This window comes from Bombus vosnesenskii, unplaced genomic scaffold, assembly GCF_011952255.1.
Source record: "Bombus vosnesenskii isolate JDL3184/JDL3185 unplaced genomic scaffold, Bvos_JDL3184-5_v1.1 scf7180000013414, whole genome shotgun sequence".
Lineage (NCBI taxonomy): Eukaryota > Metazoa > Arthropoda > Insecta > Hymenoptera > Apidae > Bombus > Bombus vosnesenskii.
The window spans coordinates 1-19169 of record NW_022883034.1 but is presented as its reverse complement, the minus strand read 5'-3'; the positions used below and the strand labels follow the sequence as shown (position 1 = coordinate 19169).

At 37.5% G+C, this 19169-nt stretch overlaps 1 protein-coding gene across 1 annotated transcript; it reads left to right on the top strand.

Annotated features, from left to right (window-relative positions):
* The first annotated feature begins 16757 nt into the window (after positions 1–16757).
* Positions 16758–18402, top strand: LOC117237934. The gene is made up of 2 exons (XM_033502377.1): positions 16758–18033; positions 18139–18402. Exons 1-2 carry the CDS (start codon positions 17011–17013, stop codon positions 18400–18402), a joined length of 1287 nt encoding a protein of 428 aa, XP_033358268.1. The 5' UTR covers positions 16758–17010.
* The last annotated feature ends 767 nt before the right edge of the window (positions 18403–19169 follow it).

Sequence of the window (19169 nt, the reverse complement as noted above, 5' to 3'; positions counted from 1 at the left end):
AGGAGTAACCCTTTACGACCAGTGAATATTACGCATCCGACTTAGATTTTGTGAGCCTGTACATCCACTATTCCGTTGACCGCGGATTCGTTATTGCACTTAGGATCATTGTCATTAGTTTCTCGAGTATCTAATTACCACGGTTACTTGTCCGATTCTATAATAATCGCAGTTGCACTAGTCAATGTCTTCCCTATTGCACAACGACAATGTGTAATCCAAGTGAAGATTCGTTTCACGCCCCTAACCCTAATTCTAATGTAAACCCGACATTTATAATGTAAAAAATGTATATGTAATACAAAAAGAATGTAGAATATAGGTACTAATGTTTAATCTGATTTTCTGTAATTTTGACAGTTTTGTAATCTTTTATTTTTATATTTTTATATTTTCTATATCTTTGTGCTCTTGTATTTTTTATATAATTCTATATTCAAGTAACAGTATAAAAAGGATACGAAAAGTATGGAATGGCAATGCATGTAACGGTACGTGAATGTTACGCGTGCGCAAGATAACCAGGAGAGGTTGTATAGGAATCAAGAGGTCGTTGGACAAAGAGAACGTTTTTTAGCATTAGTTCAGTATACCCACGTCGTTATTAACAAGATGTTTATGTATTTCCATTATCTTTGTTCTAAAATTCACTGTTATTTTGGGAATTTGTTAAAAAATCTCTTAATCCTTTTAGGAGATGTATCACTCTAAACTGAGATCTAAACTCAGATCACAGGTTTTTTTTTTATTTTACAGATTAGATTCACAATTTGTCCAGTTTGGACATTTGGTAGAATTTTTTAGCTGTTAGATTATTATGTGGGTAGCTACCCCCAGTGGGATACCATCTTCGTGTTTGTTTGGTTGTGTCCTTTGTGAGGTCTGCTGGGTATTTCCCTTTCAGCCTTCTATCCATGTTTGAGGTGTTGATCGTTTCCGCAGCTAGCCAGTTTGGCTGTGTTCCTATTCTTTCTTTGTATTTTTCTGCGTGTCTGCTAATTTTCTCTTTGACCATTGGTATTCCCAGGTCCTTCCGTATGCCTTCGTTTCTAACGTACCATGGGGCGTTTACTATTGTTCTAAGAATTTTAGCTTGTATTGTCTCTATTTTGTTTATATGGCTCATTGCCGCTGCCCCCCATAGTGGTATTCCGTACGTCCAGATTGGATTTATGATCGTTTTGTATATTTTTAATTTATTTTTTATGCTTAATTTGGATTTTCGACTTGTTAGCCAATGCATTTGTCTCCTTGTTGTATGTATTTTGTCTATTATTGATTTAGTATGCTGTTTCCATGTGAATTGTGTTTCTAGGTGGTCTAGTCCTAGGTATTTGACTTGCCTTGTTTGCGGTATGTGCGTGCCGTTCAGTAGGATGTTTGATGGTGTCTGTTTTCGCAGTGTGAGTGTAATATGGTTGCATTTATCGGGGTTTGCTTCCTCAATAGAGGTTGTTGTTAATGTATTTTTCCAGGGTTCTACCTCGAGGTGTGGTAATTCTTGATCCCCATAGCGTGTGGTTCGCATTGTAGTCTCCCGTTGCGATATACTTGCCACCTAGGTGTTGAAAGTACTCTTCCCACGTTTGTGATGTCATTTTGTGTCGCGGTGGTACATATACTGCTGACAACTGTAAATGGTTGCTGCTAGTTTGTACAGTAACGGTGGTTGCTTGTATATATTCCTTACTAGCTTGGCTGCGTTAGTGGTGTTTAATGTCGTTTCTTATTATTACTGCGGTCCCTCCGTGTGATTTTCCTGAGGGATGCTTGGTATCATATATTGTGTAGTACGGTATTTTTATGTAACTTTTTATAGTGAAGTGTGTTTCCGATACGAGTAGTATGTCGATATTATTATTATACAGGAATGTTTTAGTTTCTAGGGCCCTTTGTTATAGTCCGTTAGAGTTCTATCCTGCTATTTCAAGCATGTCCATTTTTATTTTTTACTTAGCAAGTTTGTGAGTAGTAACATGACTGTTGTTTGTTGTACTTGTTGCCTTAGTATTGTGTTTTTCTCACTTACCATTTTTCTTAATATCTCTGTACCTTTAATGGATTGTTTGAGCATTTCTTTGATTTCTGTATCGTCTTCGGTGTTGTTGCTTTGATTCTGTTTGTTTGTGGGCGTTGTTTGTCTAATGTTTTGGGTTACTTGCGCGTAGCTGCGGTTTCCTTGGGGATCGGTGTTTCCGTTTATAGCTTTTGGTTCATTTTGTGCTTTCAATGTTGCTTAATTATCCGTTATACTTTGTTGTGGTTGGTAGTTATTGATTGATCTATTGCCAAGTGGTGGAAACTGTTTACGTTGTGATTGTTTTCTGATTTCGCATTCTTTATAGCTGGCTGGGTGGTTTCCATTACAGTTGTAACATTTTACTGTTAGGGAAGTGATACATTTACACTGTACATGAGAGTGTGTGTGTAAGGATTAGAGGGCGTCAAGGTCTTAGTGGAGACAAAAGACTGTTGCCAGATGTTAGAAGAATCTAGGATAGTCGGTTGGCGACAAGCGTGCGTGCAAGACGTTCTTCAGAGAGTAATATAGATGTATAACTGTTGTGTGGGAAATATAGTCAATAATTTGTATTCCCAAATCCTCGAATTTCCTTAACATGGTAGCAGAGCGTGGTTACTAGTTTTGCAAGATATTTAGTGCGTGGTTACGATCTTGCGAGTGAGTTTTCAGTAAAGAAAAAAAAACTTTCAGAGGAAAAAATATACTTCGAGCACGTAGGAACGCTTGAGTAAGAAAAGAAAAAAAAGAAGAATCAATTAAAATGGAGAGATCGGAAATCATGATACCTATATTCGATGGTGAGGATTATGGAATGTGGAAGCAAAGAATCACGATGTTTCTCAAATATAAGGAATGCGAGGTTGTTACAACTAGAATGAAGAACGAAAGAGACGATGAAGACTGGGACAAAAAGGATTTGAAGGCGATTAATATAATTTATAGTGCAATATCGAACAGACAATTGGAGTATGTTAGGGAAGGAAAAACGGCGTATGATATAATAAAAAGGTTCGATGAAATGTACTTGAAAGAGTCGACGGCACTGTAGATCGTATGCAGAAGGAGATTGGAAAACATAAGACTGGAGAACTACAGTGATTCAGCATCATTCTTTAACGATTTTGAGAAATTAATCAATGAATTAAAAAGTGCGGGCGCACAAGTAAGTGAGAGGGAAAAGCTGAATTACATGCTGAATACGTTACCCGAAGAATACAGCTACATAGCGGACATAATAGACGCATTGAAAGAAGAGGATCAAACGGTAGCGTATGTAAAAAATAAAATAGAGATAGCAGAGAAGAAAAATAAATCCAATCGAGGAGAAAGGCAAACCAACGCCTTTTCTGCAAAAAAGGAAGGATGCTTCAGATGTGGAAGATTAGGACACTTTGCGAGAGAGTGTCAAAATGGCGTCCAAGCGGGAAGCAGTAACGGTTATTGGCATGGGCCAACACGTGGTCGAAACAGAGGAAGAGGGAACAAAGGCAATACGAGCAGAGGACGTGGAAACTTTCATCGTCAATGAAGAACCGGCACGGGCGAGCATGGAAACTCAAGAGCAGGCATATGGACAGCAACGGCGCACGCAGCAAACAGCAGTGAGACGAATGAAATAAGTAAGAACGAAATAGTGTGGCTATTACATAGCGGTTGTACCGATGACATAATTAATAATATAAATTATTTCGATAAATCTATCGACCTAAAAGAACCGGTAAATATATATTTAGGCGATGATAGATCGATAAAAGCGACAAAAGTTGGGAATGTTATAAGTTATTTTGAAGCATTCGGAAAACAAAATAAAATAAATATGAGGAAAGTATTTTACGCGAAAGAAATGTCCGCAAATTTGATTAGTTTATGTAAACTAACAGACAATAAGAATACGGTTATTTCCAAAGGAAATATTGCGAAAGTAATAGATGAGGATAATAAACTTACAGCTGTAGCGTTCAAAGAGAATGGGACATATAGAATAAAAAGTATATTGAAAGGGAAGAAGCACTTAGTAAACAGCGCCGAACGTAGTGGTATGAGTAAAAAGGAAAGATGGCATAGGATGCTAGGACACGTAAATTTTAAATATTTAGAGATTTTGGGTAAAGAGCAGCTAGTGACTGGCATACCGAATGAATTTGAAAAGGAACTTTTGAAATGTAGGGTGTGTATAGAAAGCAAAATGCATAACTTACCTTTCAAAAATAATCGAACTAAGACTAGGGAAATAATGGAAATTATTCATACGGACGTATGTGGTTCCTTTAAGACTACCGGATTCAATGGAGAAAAATATTTCATTTCATTTATCGATGATTATAGTAAAATAGCTAGGATCTATTGTATAAAATCAAAAGATGAGGTCTTTGATTCTTTCGTACAGTTCGTAAATGAAGCCGAAAATTTAACGGGCAAGAGGTTAAAAATATTAAGATGCGATAATGGTAAAGAATATTTAAATAATCGAATTTATAAATTTGCTAGGGATAAAGGTATAAGAATAAATAATTGCCCAACATACGTACATGAATTAAACGGGACAGCGGAAAGGTATAATAGAACAGTGATGGACATGGCGCGTTGCTTGTTAGCGGAAGCGAAAGTACATAAAAGGTACTGGCCGGAAATAGTTTGTACAGCGGCATACTTGAAAAATCGAATATTAGCGAATACTATAGAAAGAAAGACACCTTTTGAAATATTCTTCGGGAAAAAACCAAGTGTTAAAAATCTACATCTATATGGAAGTAAAGTTTTTGTAAGAAGGCCAGAACAAAAAAGAGTTTCTAAATGGGATAAGAAGGCAGATATGGGAATTCTGTTAGGATATAGTGAAGTAGGATACAGAGTCTTATTAGGTGGGAAAATAACAATAGCTAGACATGTAGAGGTCATAGAGACAGACACTAAATGTATCGGTTTTGAGGAAAATTCATCAGAGGCAGATAGAAATGATAGCGAAGATAACTATTCATTGGATGGTATGGATAAGGAAGAGTTAGAAGGTAGGAAAGATGAAAATAATAGTAGTATTGAAAGCTCAAACACTCCTAGGAGATGTACACGTATTAAGAAAACTCCAGTAAGGTATCCAGAAAAGGAAAATATTTGCGAGATGCATGCAAATTATTGTAAAGTAGATATCCCTCGTACATTTGAGGAGGCGATTTGTTGTGAAAATAATGAAGTTTGGAAACAGGCTATGGATAAGAAAATAGAATGTCTCTATAAGAATAAAACTTGGAAATTGGTAGAAAGGGTAAAAGGCAAAGAAGTATTAGATGTAAAATGGGTTTACACGAAAAAATCAGAGGACAGGTATAAGGCTAGATTAGTGGTAAGGGGATTTCAACAAAGAGACGTAGCCGATGACATATATTCTCCAGTGGCGAGTAATCAGACCTTTAAGATATTGCTATCATATTGTTGTCAAAATGGATTAATAATTGAGCAAATGGATGTAGAAACTGCCTTTTTAAATGGTGAAGTAAGCTCGGAGGTATATGTAAATCAACCAAAGGGATATGCGGACGGAACGAATAGAGTTTGTAAATTATCGAAAGCGCTTTATGGGTTAAAAGAAAGTCCGAGGGACTGGTATGAGTGTTTTGATAAGTATGTGACGAGATTAGGTTTTAAGAAGAACAATATAGAGCTGTGCCTATAGACTTATGGAGAGGGAGAAAATGTTGTTTATTTGTTAATATACGTAGACGATTTGTTGATTTGTAGTAAAAACAAAGGGAAGATACAAAGTGTAAAAAAATTATTAACTGATAAATTTGAAATGAAAGATTTAGGTGAAGTAAAAGAATATCTTGGAATAAATATAGAGTATGATTATTTAAAAAATGAAATGAGATTAAGCCAAAAGAAATACATAGAATCATTAGCAAACAAATATAAATTACATAACAGCAAATTGTACTGTACACCTATGGAGACCAACTTAAAAATTGAAAAAGCTGAGATAAATAGAGAGGACATTGGATACAAGAATTTAATTGGCGCATTGCTGTATATTAGTGTAAATACCAGACCCGATATAAGTTATAGTGTGAATTATCTGAGCAGATTTCAAGATTGTTGTAACGAGACACATTTTAAATATACCTTGCGAATATTGAAATATTTGTACCGGACTAGAGATTTAGGACTACATTATAAAAGAAATGAAAAGTGCGAAACGATAGATTGTTATGTGGACGCTGATTGGGCAGGAGATCATATAGATAGGAAATCGACTTCTGGGTATGTAATTAGATGGTATGGAAATGTAATTGGATGAAAGTCTAAAAAACAAAGGTGTGTGACAAAAGCCTCGACGTATGCAGAGTATGTTGCTCTATCGGAAGCGGTGAGCGAAGTAATGACTATCAGAGAACTAATGAAAATCTTCGATGTAAATGTAGACGATAACCCTGTAAAAATCTATGAGGATAACTCTGGAGTAATGAGTATAGCAAAATACGGAACTTTTACAAAAAATTCTAAACACATCGAAGTTCATTACCACTACGTTCACGAGTACGTAAAGGAAAATAAGATAAACATAATAAAAGTAAGTACAGAAGAAAACACTGCGGATATTTTTACGAAGGCACTGTGTAGAGAGAAATTTGAAAGGTTTAGGTCATGGATGAATGTAAAATAAGAGAAATGTAAATAAAGCGATAAATGTTAAATATTTTGTTAATTCGACAAGTATGTAAATAAAATTAAGTGTACAGTATAAATGTAAGGAGGCGTGTTAGGGAAGTGATACATTTACACTGTACATGAGAGTGTGTGTGTAAGGGCCAGAGGGCGTCAAGGTCTTAGTGGAGACAAAAGACTGTTGCCAGATGTTAGAAGAATCTAGGATAGTCGGTTGGCGACCAGCGTGCGTGCAAGACGTTTTCAGAGAGTAATATAGATGTATAACTGTTGTGTGGGAAATATAGTCAATAATTTGTATTCCCAAATCCTCGAATTTCCTTAACATTTACTTCATTTATTTTCCCTACGTATGGACAGTGTGTTGTTAAATGCTTCGTATCGTATCTTGTCATATTGTTTATTGCTCTTGTTTGGTGACCAATTTTTGCTAATTCGTCACTTAATTTTTTTTGTGTTAGTTTTTGAATGTAGTCCTCTTATAACTATTTCGTAGCTCCTTTCCGTTTTCAGCTGGTATGTGTGGTACACAGCGTTTTTTCTTTTAATTCCTTTATCACTTTCCTATAATTTTCTGGGGTGTTTATTTGAATTTTTACTTGTTCTAATTTTGTTTGTTTTATTGTGTAGTTTTCCTTCCCAACTATATCGTTTAGTCGATCAATAAGCGGGTCTATTATCTGGGCGTCGACAAATATTGGTGGTGGTTTTGTAGTTTGCGTTGATTTAGTTGTGTTTTTGGTTGTTGGGTCGTCTATTTCTTCCGTAAGTGAGCTGAAGGAGTTTCTTAATGGTAATTCTTGCAGCCATCGCTGCTTTTCTGTATCTGAATTTCCTGTTATTTTTCGTTTCTTGTTATAACTTGCCACCTTCCAGCTTTCATCCTGTTGGGTTAATTCGTTATTGGTAATATTCTCTTCATTGTTTGGTATTGTTTCCATATCAGCTTCGTTTGTAGCTGAGCATTCCTGTTCTTCGTTTATTGGTTGGCTTGGTTTTGATATGTTTGTTGTTTTATTTATGTAGTATTGTTCGTCTTTGTTAATTATTTTTATCGGTGGGATGTGCTTTTTCATTTTAGTTTTGCTTGTAGTCTTCTTAGTAGAAGACACGAGTTTCCACCATTTAGCTATGGGCGTTGCCGTTCGTAACTTTCTCTTCCCCACTTGCCGCACTTTTTCTGAAGCACTGTTTTACACGTCCGTTTAGCTCGGTTGCTCTGGCAGAACTCGATTTACAACATTGAGAACATTTATATCGAAAATTCTTTCTCGCATGAAGCTTCTGTATTAATACAAAAGGCACGAGTTAAGATATATGATTATTCACAAGTATTAGAGCACTTGCTGATCTTATAGATTTTATAGAAAATGTGATACATGATTGACCAAGATTATTAAGAAAATGAAGTTTACATCCGTATGAGATTAACGATCCGAAATACACACTTTGTGAAAATTCGTGACAGTTGGAGGAAAAGTAATGAATTAACGATTATGTGACAGCAATTAAAATCCGTCGATCTAAGGTCTTTATTAAATTAAATAGTTCAAAATCGTTTACATATTAGGTGATCTCATAAGTTTTTGTGCATATATTTATACACTTTTGTGTATATATTTCATGTGTCGATTTCTAAACATACGGCGATAAGGGACCAATGCACTTGAGCTTAGCTGATCGAGAACAGGCTAGAGTAGATCTTCGTGGGCATAAGATCGTAATATAGTGAACACAGTGACTTCTAACAGTAAAAAATCACGAGTGAAATGCGTATCCATTTTCGACATCTCATGTTATATGAATTTCGGAAAGAAAGTTCGGTAACAATTGCCAGGAAAAACATATGTGCTGTTTACGGAGAAAATGCGCTTTCATCTCGCACCTGTAGGAAGTGGTTCCAACGTTTTAGAGCTGGGAATTTCTGTTTAGAAGAGGAGGTACGCTCCGGGCGTCCTCCTCAGACAGACGGAGATAAAATTCGGGATCTTGTTGAAAAATCACCAAGTTTGACAGTTCAAGAGATGTCAAATGTCCTGAAAATACCTAAGACAACGATTCATAGGTGTTTAAAAAAATGGGGATGGTGTCAAAGTTGAACGTTTGGGTGCCCCATGAACTTACGGAACGGAACCGTCTTGAACGAATGACAGCGTGCATGTCATTAATTGCACGTAATAAACGTGAACCATTCCTTAAACGCCCCTGGTAACTGGTGATGAAAAGTGGATACTTTTCGAAAACCCTGAACGGAAACGTAGCTGATCCCAACGAAATCAGCCACCTGAACGCTGTGCAAAACCAGGGTTACATCCACGTAAAGTTCTTTTGTGTGTATGGTGGGATTATAAAGGAATACTCTATTTTGAACTTTTATCTAGTGGTGATACCATTAATTCAGACAAATATTGCGCTCAGTTGGAAAAATTAAGGGAAGCACTAGCTGAAAAACGGCCAGGTTTAGTGAATAGGAACAACGTTATCTTCCATCACGACAATGCTAAACCGCATGTCGCGAAAAGCGTTACAAAAAAATTGTCTGAATTTAATTGAAAAATTTTACCACATCCCCCATATTCCCCAGACATTGCCTCATCTGATTACCACCTGTTCAGAGCATTACAACACTTTTTAGTAGCTAAAAAATTTGAAAATATTGACACTCTCAAAAATAGCATAGAAAATTATTTTAAAGAAAAACAAGAGAACTTTTATCGAGACGGAACCTACCAGAAAAATGGGAAGAAGTTGTACAACGAGAGGGGGATTACATTTTTTCATGAAACTGAAAGGTATGTAAACGATCTTAACATATATAACCTCTCGAAAAACGGCACGAACTTATGGGATGACCTAATAATTAAACAACTATAAATATATCAAAAGATTATAATAAAAGAATGTAATAGAATATCTAATGTCCGTACTTGTAAATACAACGAAAAACGTAACGTGTAGATTGCAGATGTTTATGAATGTAAAATTTGTGAAAAGCATATGAAAGTTATACACATAAAATATACAAATATTGATATATGCACGAAAACTATGCGTATATGCACAAAGATATGTACAATTTATGAGTAATATGTCTAATATTGATTTATTAACGTTATGTGAATTGATACAAAAGGATATTTAACAATTTCGTTTTAAATAAAAATCTATTTATGACGACGCGCCAAAATTCGCATTACGATAAATTACGATAAATTATAAATTGCTTTTCCGTATCTGCAGCACTCGAATTGTACAAGTAATGTGTGCGTTTGAGGGCCCGACCTTTTGGTCGACCGCGCCATACCTGCAGTAAAAACGCATACTGGCTTCGCATTTAGATGTTCGCGTTCGACTTGGGAATGGCGCGCATAGATGGTCGGCGCGCGACTTGCCCTCTCCTTGCGGATCATTGGACAAGTTAAACCTACCCTTTCGGGCGGCAGCTCGCTTAGCTGGCGCCACGCGATACCTGCCACCATATAGCTCGGTCCCAGCAGGTTGGCTCTCCAGCCGATTATTTCTGCTCGACAACCATTTTGTATGCTTACCGCTTGCACCGACGGTCACAGGATTCCTCTCCAGCTCGCACGCTTCGTGCTTTTTTCTGCGCCCCGGTTCTTCGTTACTGTTGTTTTCTTGGTTCTATCTTGTTTATTGTTCTATCTTCGATCCAGTGTTCTGTTTGTTGTATCCGTTTATTTCTTCGTTGCGATTCTTTGTTTGGTTGTTGTTGTTGTCTCTATAAACTCGAAATATAAATGCAATTTCCTTTTAAATACAGTAACGAGGTTTATTCAATTTCGATAACATTGTATTAGTAAGATATCGAAGCTAGCAACTTTTCGTTGAAGTTTATTTTATATTTCTTAAATTATTCGGGTAAAGATAACTCCACACTGACGGCCTATTGTCCACAGACAGATGTCGTAGTAATCGGCGGACAATGTCTGTCAGTGAAACTTAAGGCGCGTACGGGCAGACTACAGGCGTCTGTAGACATTGCCTGCCGACAACACATGCCAAAACATGTATATAAACTGCCTGCAAGCAACGTCGCTTGTCCACTAGAAGTTTGCCGGGTATCACTGCGTATCGATGAGTCGAAGATGCCTTGGAGATGTAACACACGGATCGTTTAAATCTACCTGTAATCCAATCAAGCTAGCCTAAAAAAAAGACAAATTCAACATTAAATTGTATCGGACATTTTGCTACAACGCTCAACTGATAGAAATCATGCTCAGGAACAAATATATGTCTTTGCTAACTTTCTAAATATATGTAGACGACGTTTTAAATTGCTAGTAGTTGAAACAAACAATTTGATATATTTTTGAGTGATCTATAAGGATTTACAGGCCCACTGGGAAATCTTATTAGTGTTCTCTTGCACTATGTATTAAAGCGCATCAACACCGATAGAAGCCCTGTACACGCGATATCGTCGCAGTGTCTCCTGAAAATCGGCGATAAGTCGCTCGAAACTTTACTGGAAACATTTCTCCATGTTCTACTGACAATCACATAGCATGTGTCATTGCTGGGATTTGATAAATTTGGTTGAGAACACGAAAGAATTTTCCGTTTACAATAAAGCAAGGGACTATCGAGTTGGAACAGTTCGTGTTTGAAAATAGCGTTCTATGCTAAAATAGCGGTGGAAATTATACTACATGTAAAAGTGAGTCATAAAAACAAATACAATTTTCTTATTTTCTATCTTTTTTACTTTTATCGCAAGTTTGATTTCTATACATATAACTGTTTTCAATTTAAGGAGGAACTTATTTTCTTAAGAGCTTTTCATACAAATTTGAAAAATAACTGTTGTTTTTGATCCCTTATCTCTATCTTTACCCTTCTATTTTTGTGAGACTATATCGGTTATTTATTCTTAATATTTACAATCCGAAGTCTAATTTATGTGCCGTATTAATTTTCTGTGAATAATTTAGAGATATGTGAAATCTTGCTATATATATATACTGTTTGGTACCTATTAGAAGTGCGTTCGATCTAATGTGGAAAATTCTTAATTTTAATAAAATAGTTTCAAATTGCTAAGGCTGGGGCAAACTAAGAAGTTTCTGGAATATACAGGGTAGTAAGTCGCTTCGCAGATATGTGTACATCGGGACAATATGTTACATATGTAATCCCTTACACGGTTTCATATTATCTTGTAAAATAATCATTCTTCTTTTAATATCAGTTGGTTTCTGTATTTTTATTTCATTTATCTCATAGATTATAATTCCTTTAGGAAATTTTTGCAAAAATTTTCGCTGGAAATTTTCAGAAAACCTTATTCCTGAACAAAATTTGTTTTGTACTACGAACTGTCGCATTTAAATAAGAAAAATTCTATTTATGTAATTTTGTTATTAAGCTTGTTCATAACTAACTTCAAATTATCTGTAGCTTGTTTATAATTAATTAAGTTTGAAATGTTTGTTTGTTAGTTATTACAAAAGGGTCATAGCTAAGTTTTTGAGTTGTGCTCAGGTTATTATAACTTCAGTTATTATGCTCTGAGCGTCATGTTGTTTCTTAATAAAATTCTTTAGTCTCAATAATCAATTTTCTCTGTTCATAAAGATGGTGGTTGTTTATTTTAAGAATTTTGTTCTTAATTCCAAATATTGCGGACATTCTTTTATTATGCATTAGTTGGTATCCAATCTTCTTGGATAGGACGTATTGCATATTCCATTTTTATTTGTTTTATATTTTATCCTGTTTCCTAGACTCACTGCACAATCACGTTTGTCTCTCTGCTAATCTAACTTGTACTATTATTCTTTTAGTTATTAACAATAATTTCATATCTAAGCAACTCACTTCAATTATGTTTTCTGAGTCGTTAGTATATTTATATACTTCACCGTTGATAATTCTGTAGATTATTCTATTCTCTCCGTTTATTACGCCCCAAGGCTTATTATAGGCCATGTTCCTAACCGTCGCAAACAGATCGTCTTACATGACCGTCGAGATATACACAAAGTAGCGATAAACGCATAGTTGTCGTCAAGCAGCGAGTTCCAGAAACATTTATTCGCCTTCGGTGCGTTATTTTATCCGCATAAAGAAGCTGGTATACGTGATCATAGGCGCGAACGGTGGCGTGATCCGAGCGTAGTGGGGGTCGTCTTCCAGAGAAGACAACGAAAAGGATCGAAGAGTAATCGGTCCCTTCTGAAGAGTCAAACGTTATAAACTGCTTAGTCTAACGAATTCATTGAGAGATATCGCAAAGTCGGGTCGAATTCCTATAACATATCAACTGTATTTATCGCTAAATAATTTGTGACGTTTTTATTATTACATTCATTATTTTTAAATATACAAGCTATATTAACCTGTTAATACAGTGTTAAATTCATTGAACCACCCCTATTATCGTAACAGAAATCAGGGGATCGATCAGTTCGTGGCGTCGGTTATCTAATTGCAACGGGAATTTACTACTCCCGTTGACGTGCTTTCTCGCGATCGCGTCTCTCCGCGAATGCTCGAATAAACACGGATTGCTTTTTAACTAAACATATTCATACCCTGTTTTCTCAAAATCGAAAGCTTAAAACATCCGTTCTTACTGATGTTATTTCAATTATATTTATATCGCGTTATTTCAATTATCTAATATATTTTTTACTTTTTTCATGTAAAATCATCATTTTACCAATTGTACCATAATTATTAGGAAGCTCTGTTAGAATTTAATCTTGGAATTAAGATTAATAATCTGTGGAAGACACAATGTTTGTGTTGAAACAATATAATGTGATATTTATTAAACAATTGTTACAGAAATTATAAGTGTGTGTGTTCTGGAATGTAGACAGTTGACTGACTGGCACAGACACAGACACAGACTGACTGGCTTAGTGACCCATGGCCCTTGAAAAGGTTTTGAACCCTACTTTCTATGCAGTAATGAGTGTGACCTGTGTGGGTGTCTGTGTGGCGTTACATGTGCCGCAGAACCTTCTAGTAGCTTCTCGACGTGCCCATCGGGAATGTTCCATCCATATTCCTACGCTTCTTCCGCCGAATTCTCGAAAGAGCATGCACGTGCTAGCCGCCGTGGTACATCTCACGAACGCACGCTAATGAGGATATCGCTGAACAACGAAGGAAAGAATCCGTTCGATCAATCACCTCATCTGTATGCGATTAATATCGTTGTATTCCAACAAACTCTGAACAATAACTTAAACACGAAACTGTAATTTGTGTCTTTATAATTTGCAACGTTGTTAAAATTTTGTATCTCCCTTTGCAAATGCAAATAATTTAAATGAAAAATACATGGTTTTTAAATCGTTTCTCTTATATTCGGAATAATAATTTCGTTCTACAGTGAATGCATTTATTATTCAACGACGTGATTTTCGGTTGTTTATTGGAAAGTTATAATGCTGCTGATCTATAGAATTAGTACTGACTGTTATAGTAATATGCACAGCGAGTCATTTGTAATAAATTGTAATTACTTGTAATGTATATCGATTGTAATTACTTGTAAACCACTCATTTCATAAATGCATACATATGTGGCGGCACTCGACAGCACAAATACGACAACTCGACACTAACTAATACCAGACAACGGCAGCGCAGTGGTTAGCGCCTCAAGTTACGAACGTTCGGGATCTGGGTTCTTAAATCCCGGCGACCGTAGTCCGATTTTTCTTCCACGATTCTTAAATGAAAAGAAAATACAGCAGTACCCTAGCAGCGACATCTACAGCCAGCAGCTACAATTATCATTTGTGTCTTTGTTCTCTCCTAAAGGCCGTCCAAGGGACTTGAGAATGCAAAGAAGAAGTGCTGCAAGATCATAACAAATATATTTATAAACCAAAACCAATTCATTACAACGCTCATCCTTCAATTACATCCTCCGTCGCGAAAATCCTCCGCTTCCTTTCTGTCAATCCATCTTGCCCATATGTGGTTCCATAGCTGCTGAATCGTATATAGACAAACAACAACTTGAGTAAGCAAGGGGGATGGATGTAGAGCCGACAAATAAAGGAAAAGGAGAGAGAAGTGTTTCGTCCTTGAGTTTATCATATTGTGGTGGCCGGGGGATTCAACGCTATGTCCTCGATTCGCTCTAAGTACTCAGGTTCTAGACACCCTTGGAGAGCGGTAGATTTTTCTTCATCGCCCGCGATGCTCGCCGCCGCGAGCTATCTCTCTAGTAAGGAGAACCATAGCACTATCTTCTTCACTGGTCGTAACTGTTTTATTCTTGTTTGACATATCGTAGGCGCACCCGGAATCACGATAATTGAAATCTCATTAGCTCGATCACGTCGGGGTCACTTACACCTCACATATTTCAAATAAAATCTGCATAATTCTGAAGGAAACACAACTACATTTGGGTTATCTTGTTTTCACAGAAACCTGAGAATTGCTCAGAGTATTTTAATAAAATATTCAACTACTTTAAAACGCAAAAAATAGTTTATTGTATGGAATATATAGAGTGGTTCACGCAATTGTTTCGGCATAATTGGAAAATTCGAAATGTGTAGCTTTAAAAATATTGCAGAGGAAAAATCGGATTCGTCGAGGACAACCTTCGTTCAGAAAGTAAGGGAAATTGGCATTGCTGCTAATTGGTCAATTTGTATATCGGTGGTTAGAAAAGGATGCTAGCCGCTCTCGAGAGAAAGTCTCTAGTGGGAGACGTCGTTCATTAAAAAATAGGCGTTTCGACCGTTCGCGGAGAGACGCGATCGCGAGATAGCACGTCAACGAAAGTTGTAAGTTCCCGTTACGATTAAATAATCGACGCCACGAACTGATCGATCCCCTTATTTCGATTATGATAATAAGGGTAGTTCAATGAAATTCCACAGAATTAACACAAATAAATTAATGTTTATTTCAACAACTTATTAACTAGAAAGATATAAAAGGAACAAAAAAATGTAACTGCGTTTTGATTGATAAGTAATGCGCGACGTATCAGATGTGTTGACGGTTTGACTTCTCGAAAAGTTCTGAACGCCTTTCGATTTTTTTCGCTTTTTCTGGAAGGCGACCCCCACTACGTTCGGATCACGCCACATTCTTTTACGCGAGGTAAAATACGGGCCACGAGTCGACGTTTCTGGAAGTCGCCCTGCTTAATGAACCACGCGCTTGCCACTACAATGTTTGTTTGCCGGGCAGCCGCGACGATCCGTCTGCGACGTTGTAGGACCGCGAGCGACGGTTAGAAAATACAGCCCGTGGTAAGCCTCGTGGCGTAACAGTAGTCTATATAAAAAAAATCTTACTAATAAAATTATTATACGATTTCCTGCGTGCACGACGCTCGAGGAATAAACGAAAGTGTAATTTTCATTTTCAAGGTTCGCGTCACGAAACATACGCATTTGCGGATACATCTCAACATACAGTATCGTATTGTGATTGCAGACACGTGTTTGATCGGTAAAAACGGGACACGCGGTCGGTGAACGCTTGCACGTCAAGTACAGGGCGTGAATTTTTGCGTTTCGTCCTCCAGGCCGCGTGAGAAGAAACACTAGACAGGCCTCTGATATATCGCACGGGATACGGGACACTGCCATTGTTCCAGACGCGCACAGATAGGCCACGCATGGACGAATGAGAACTTATATTCCGGCACAAGGATAACATTATCCTTCAACAATCAATCAACATTGATTGAGGATAGTGTCACGACCGGCATACTTCAAATCCGACGGACTGACGATAGAGATAAAGATGTGGCGGCACTCGGCGACAATGTATATCGCTGAAGTGCCTAATGAACCATCAACATCCCAACGGTCCTTCCACCGAAGGTTCTAGAAGAAAGAGCACGTGGCAACGATCGCGGACGCCTAGCAAATGCATGGACGGTGGGGATGTTGAGGGATGACAAAAGAAAGTAATCGGATCCGATCGAAAGTAAAATCATAAGAGTCAGTCTTAGAAAGTCACGCCTAGAGTTCGGAAGTAGATTGTAAAGTGTATTGATGTTAGAAAAAAAATAAAGTTTTCTTTTTTATTTTTTACCTCAAATTCCTTTTTTTATTTTGTTATTTTACGTGACATTTTGGCGATCCTGCCAGGATAGTGAAAAGTGTTTGTTCGGAAACCAAAAGACATTCATCATCTACGGAAGATCGAATTATTTGGGACTACGGTCATCCGCAACAACAAAGTAACTATCACGAACCAAGTGAAGTAACAATAAAAGGTAAACTGAATTCCTTTGTACGTTACCGTGAAAGAAAATTTAGCTTCAGTAGCCAAGACTCGTCTTCGTCTGAAAATTATAAATCAGCGCAATAATGTCTAAGGCAAACGAATCTCAAACTTCAACCTCAACTGACCCAATGTTGCGAGCAATATGGGGCAGTATTCAAAAACAGAACGAGAACATTGCCCTTTTACGAGAGGAAATGTTACGTTTGTCTATGCAAAATGACGAAGAGAACAGACACAGGGCAGCAGAAATCGAGAATCTCGGGAAAACCGTCGCAGCGCTACGGACTGGGTTCGGATCCCCTGCGACCGATGAATTTGCTTCCATTATCACCGAAGACAATGAAAGTGCGTCGACAGCAATCAATCGCACCGTGAATATGGCAAAAGCACGCAAATTGTCAGAATTAGCAGCTCCAGACACCCCACCTGTCCACCTCGACATCGAACAACCCGAGGTGGAAGAAAGAGGTTATTTTCCGCCCGCTCCTCCCACTCTACGAGCTAAGGATGCAATACGCTACATCCCAACGCTCAACGGAGATGATGATGTAGGAGTTGAAGACTTCATCAAAGAAGTGAGAAGTATGAAGGATCGCTGTATGGAGCAAGATCTATTGCTAAAAGCAATAAAAGTGGAAAAAATCGTGGGGAAAGCAGCCCAAAGTGTTCGCAACATTCCTATTGAGTGTTACGGTGATCTGTACGACGCACTGAGAAATAACTTAGCAGCACAAGTGACTTCGGATGAGTACCAAGAACAATTACGAGAGTTGAGACAGGGACGCGAGGAATCAGTGCAAAGTTTTAATATTCGGTTTAGAAGAATACTCAACCGTTTGCTGTACGCAGTAACCAATGAGTACCCACAACCACTAACACGTAAAATTATGACTGAAGAAATCACGAAGAAGACTGTTCGTGTGTACCTAAAGGGACTCAGACGCGACATAGGGCGAATACTATTAAGCAGTGAACCCTTGAATCTTCCGGAAGCTGAAAAAAAGGCAGCCGATGTAGAACGCTACTTGCGAGAAGAGCGACAACCTAATTGGTCATGTAATCGCTTACCTTCGGTTAGTAATCGCCCCGACAACCAGCATATGCAGGTAAGACGATCTAATGTACCATCAAGATCGCCTAACACGCCAGTAGCTCAGAAACCTGCTACATTTAACCAAGTAGAAAATAGATCACCTGCTGAACGCGCGCAGATGAAGTGCTTCAAGTGCGGAAAGCTGGGACACATTGCCAACAAGTGTCAAAATTTTCTACCACCGAGCCAGCGCGATCGACCACCCGCAAGGATTCAGGCAGTCCAGGAATGGGACGAAATACAAGAAACAACATCGAACCAGGAGATGGACGAACCGTACGAGATATACGAGTCAACATCGCCACGGGAAGATTACTCGCAATACCTTTGTCAACCCGAACCGAAGAGCGAGTATTTCTGGTCGACACAGGAGCAGGGATAAACCTGGTGAAACGTAACAAAACTGTCAACGCGATACAAATAGGGCCTAAACAAAAATTTTCTATGGGACGAGACAAATACGAAACTAACGAATACGTAACGAAACGAATTTTTGGACAAAATCACATTTCTCACATAGTACCGAACAATTTCCCTATTATCGAAGACGGAATCATTGGGCTACCATGTTTAGAGAAGTATAACTATTCAATATCCAATGACAAAATCCGATTAAACGACAAAACCATTTTATTTCAGAAACCAATACATTTGTCTCCTGGAGGAAACAGAGTTCAAACAATCTATTTGGAAGGCAAACCAACTAAAGTATGTTTTATCAACACTGGTGAGCAAAACGTTGAAATTTCTAGCAATATTCAAAATTCTCATGACTTTTCCAACGTATCAAAACTAAAAAGCCTAGTGAGAACAGATCACATTGAAAAACCAATCCGTGAATCCATCGAAAAAATTATCCTTCATTATATTGACATCTTTAATTTAGAAACCGATCTTTTACCCTGTACTAATTTAACTCAGCACACAATTTCGTTAACCAAAGACAAAATTATTAACACACGATCGTATAGACCACCGGAATGTCACCGTGACGAGATTTCGCGACAAATAGGAGACATGTTGAAGAAAAATATTATAGAAGAATCCGAATCCCCTTATAACTCTCCGGTATGGGTAGTTCCGAAAAAATTAGACGCCCCAGGAAAACAGAAATGGAGGATAGTTATCGATTTCAGGAAACTAAATGAA

Coding starts and splice junctions, on each gene's coding strand:
- LOC117237934 (XM_033502377.1), top strand. CDS start 17,011: ATGTCTAAGGCAAACGAATCTCAAACTTCAACCTCAACTGACCCAATG. Junction 18,034..18,138: donor CCGACAACCAGCATATGCAG/GTAAGACGATCT, acceptor GAACGCGCGCAG/ATGAAGTGCTTCAAGTGCGG.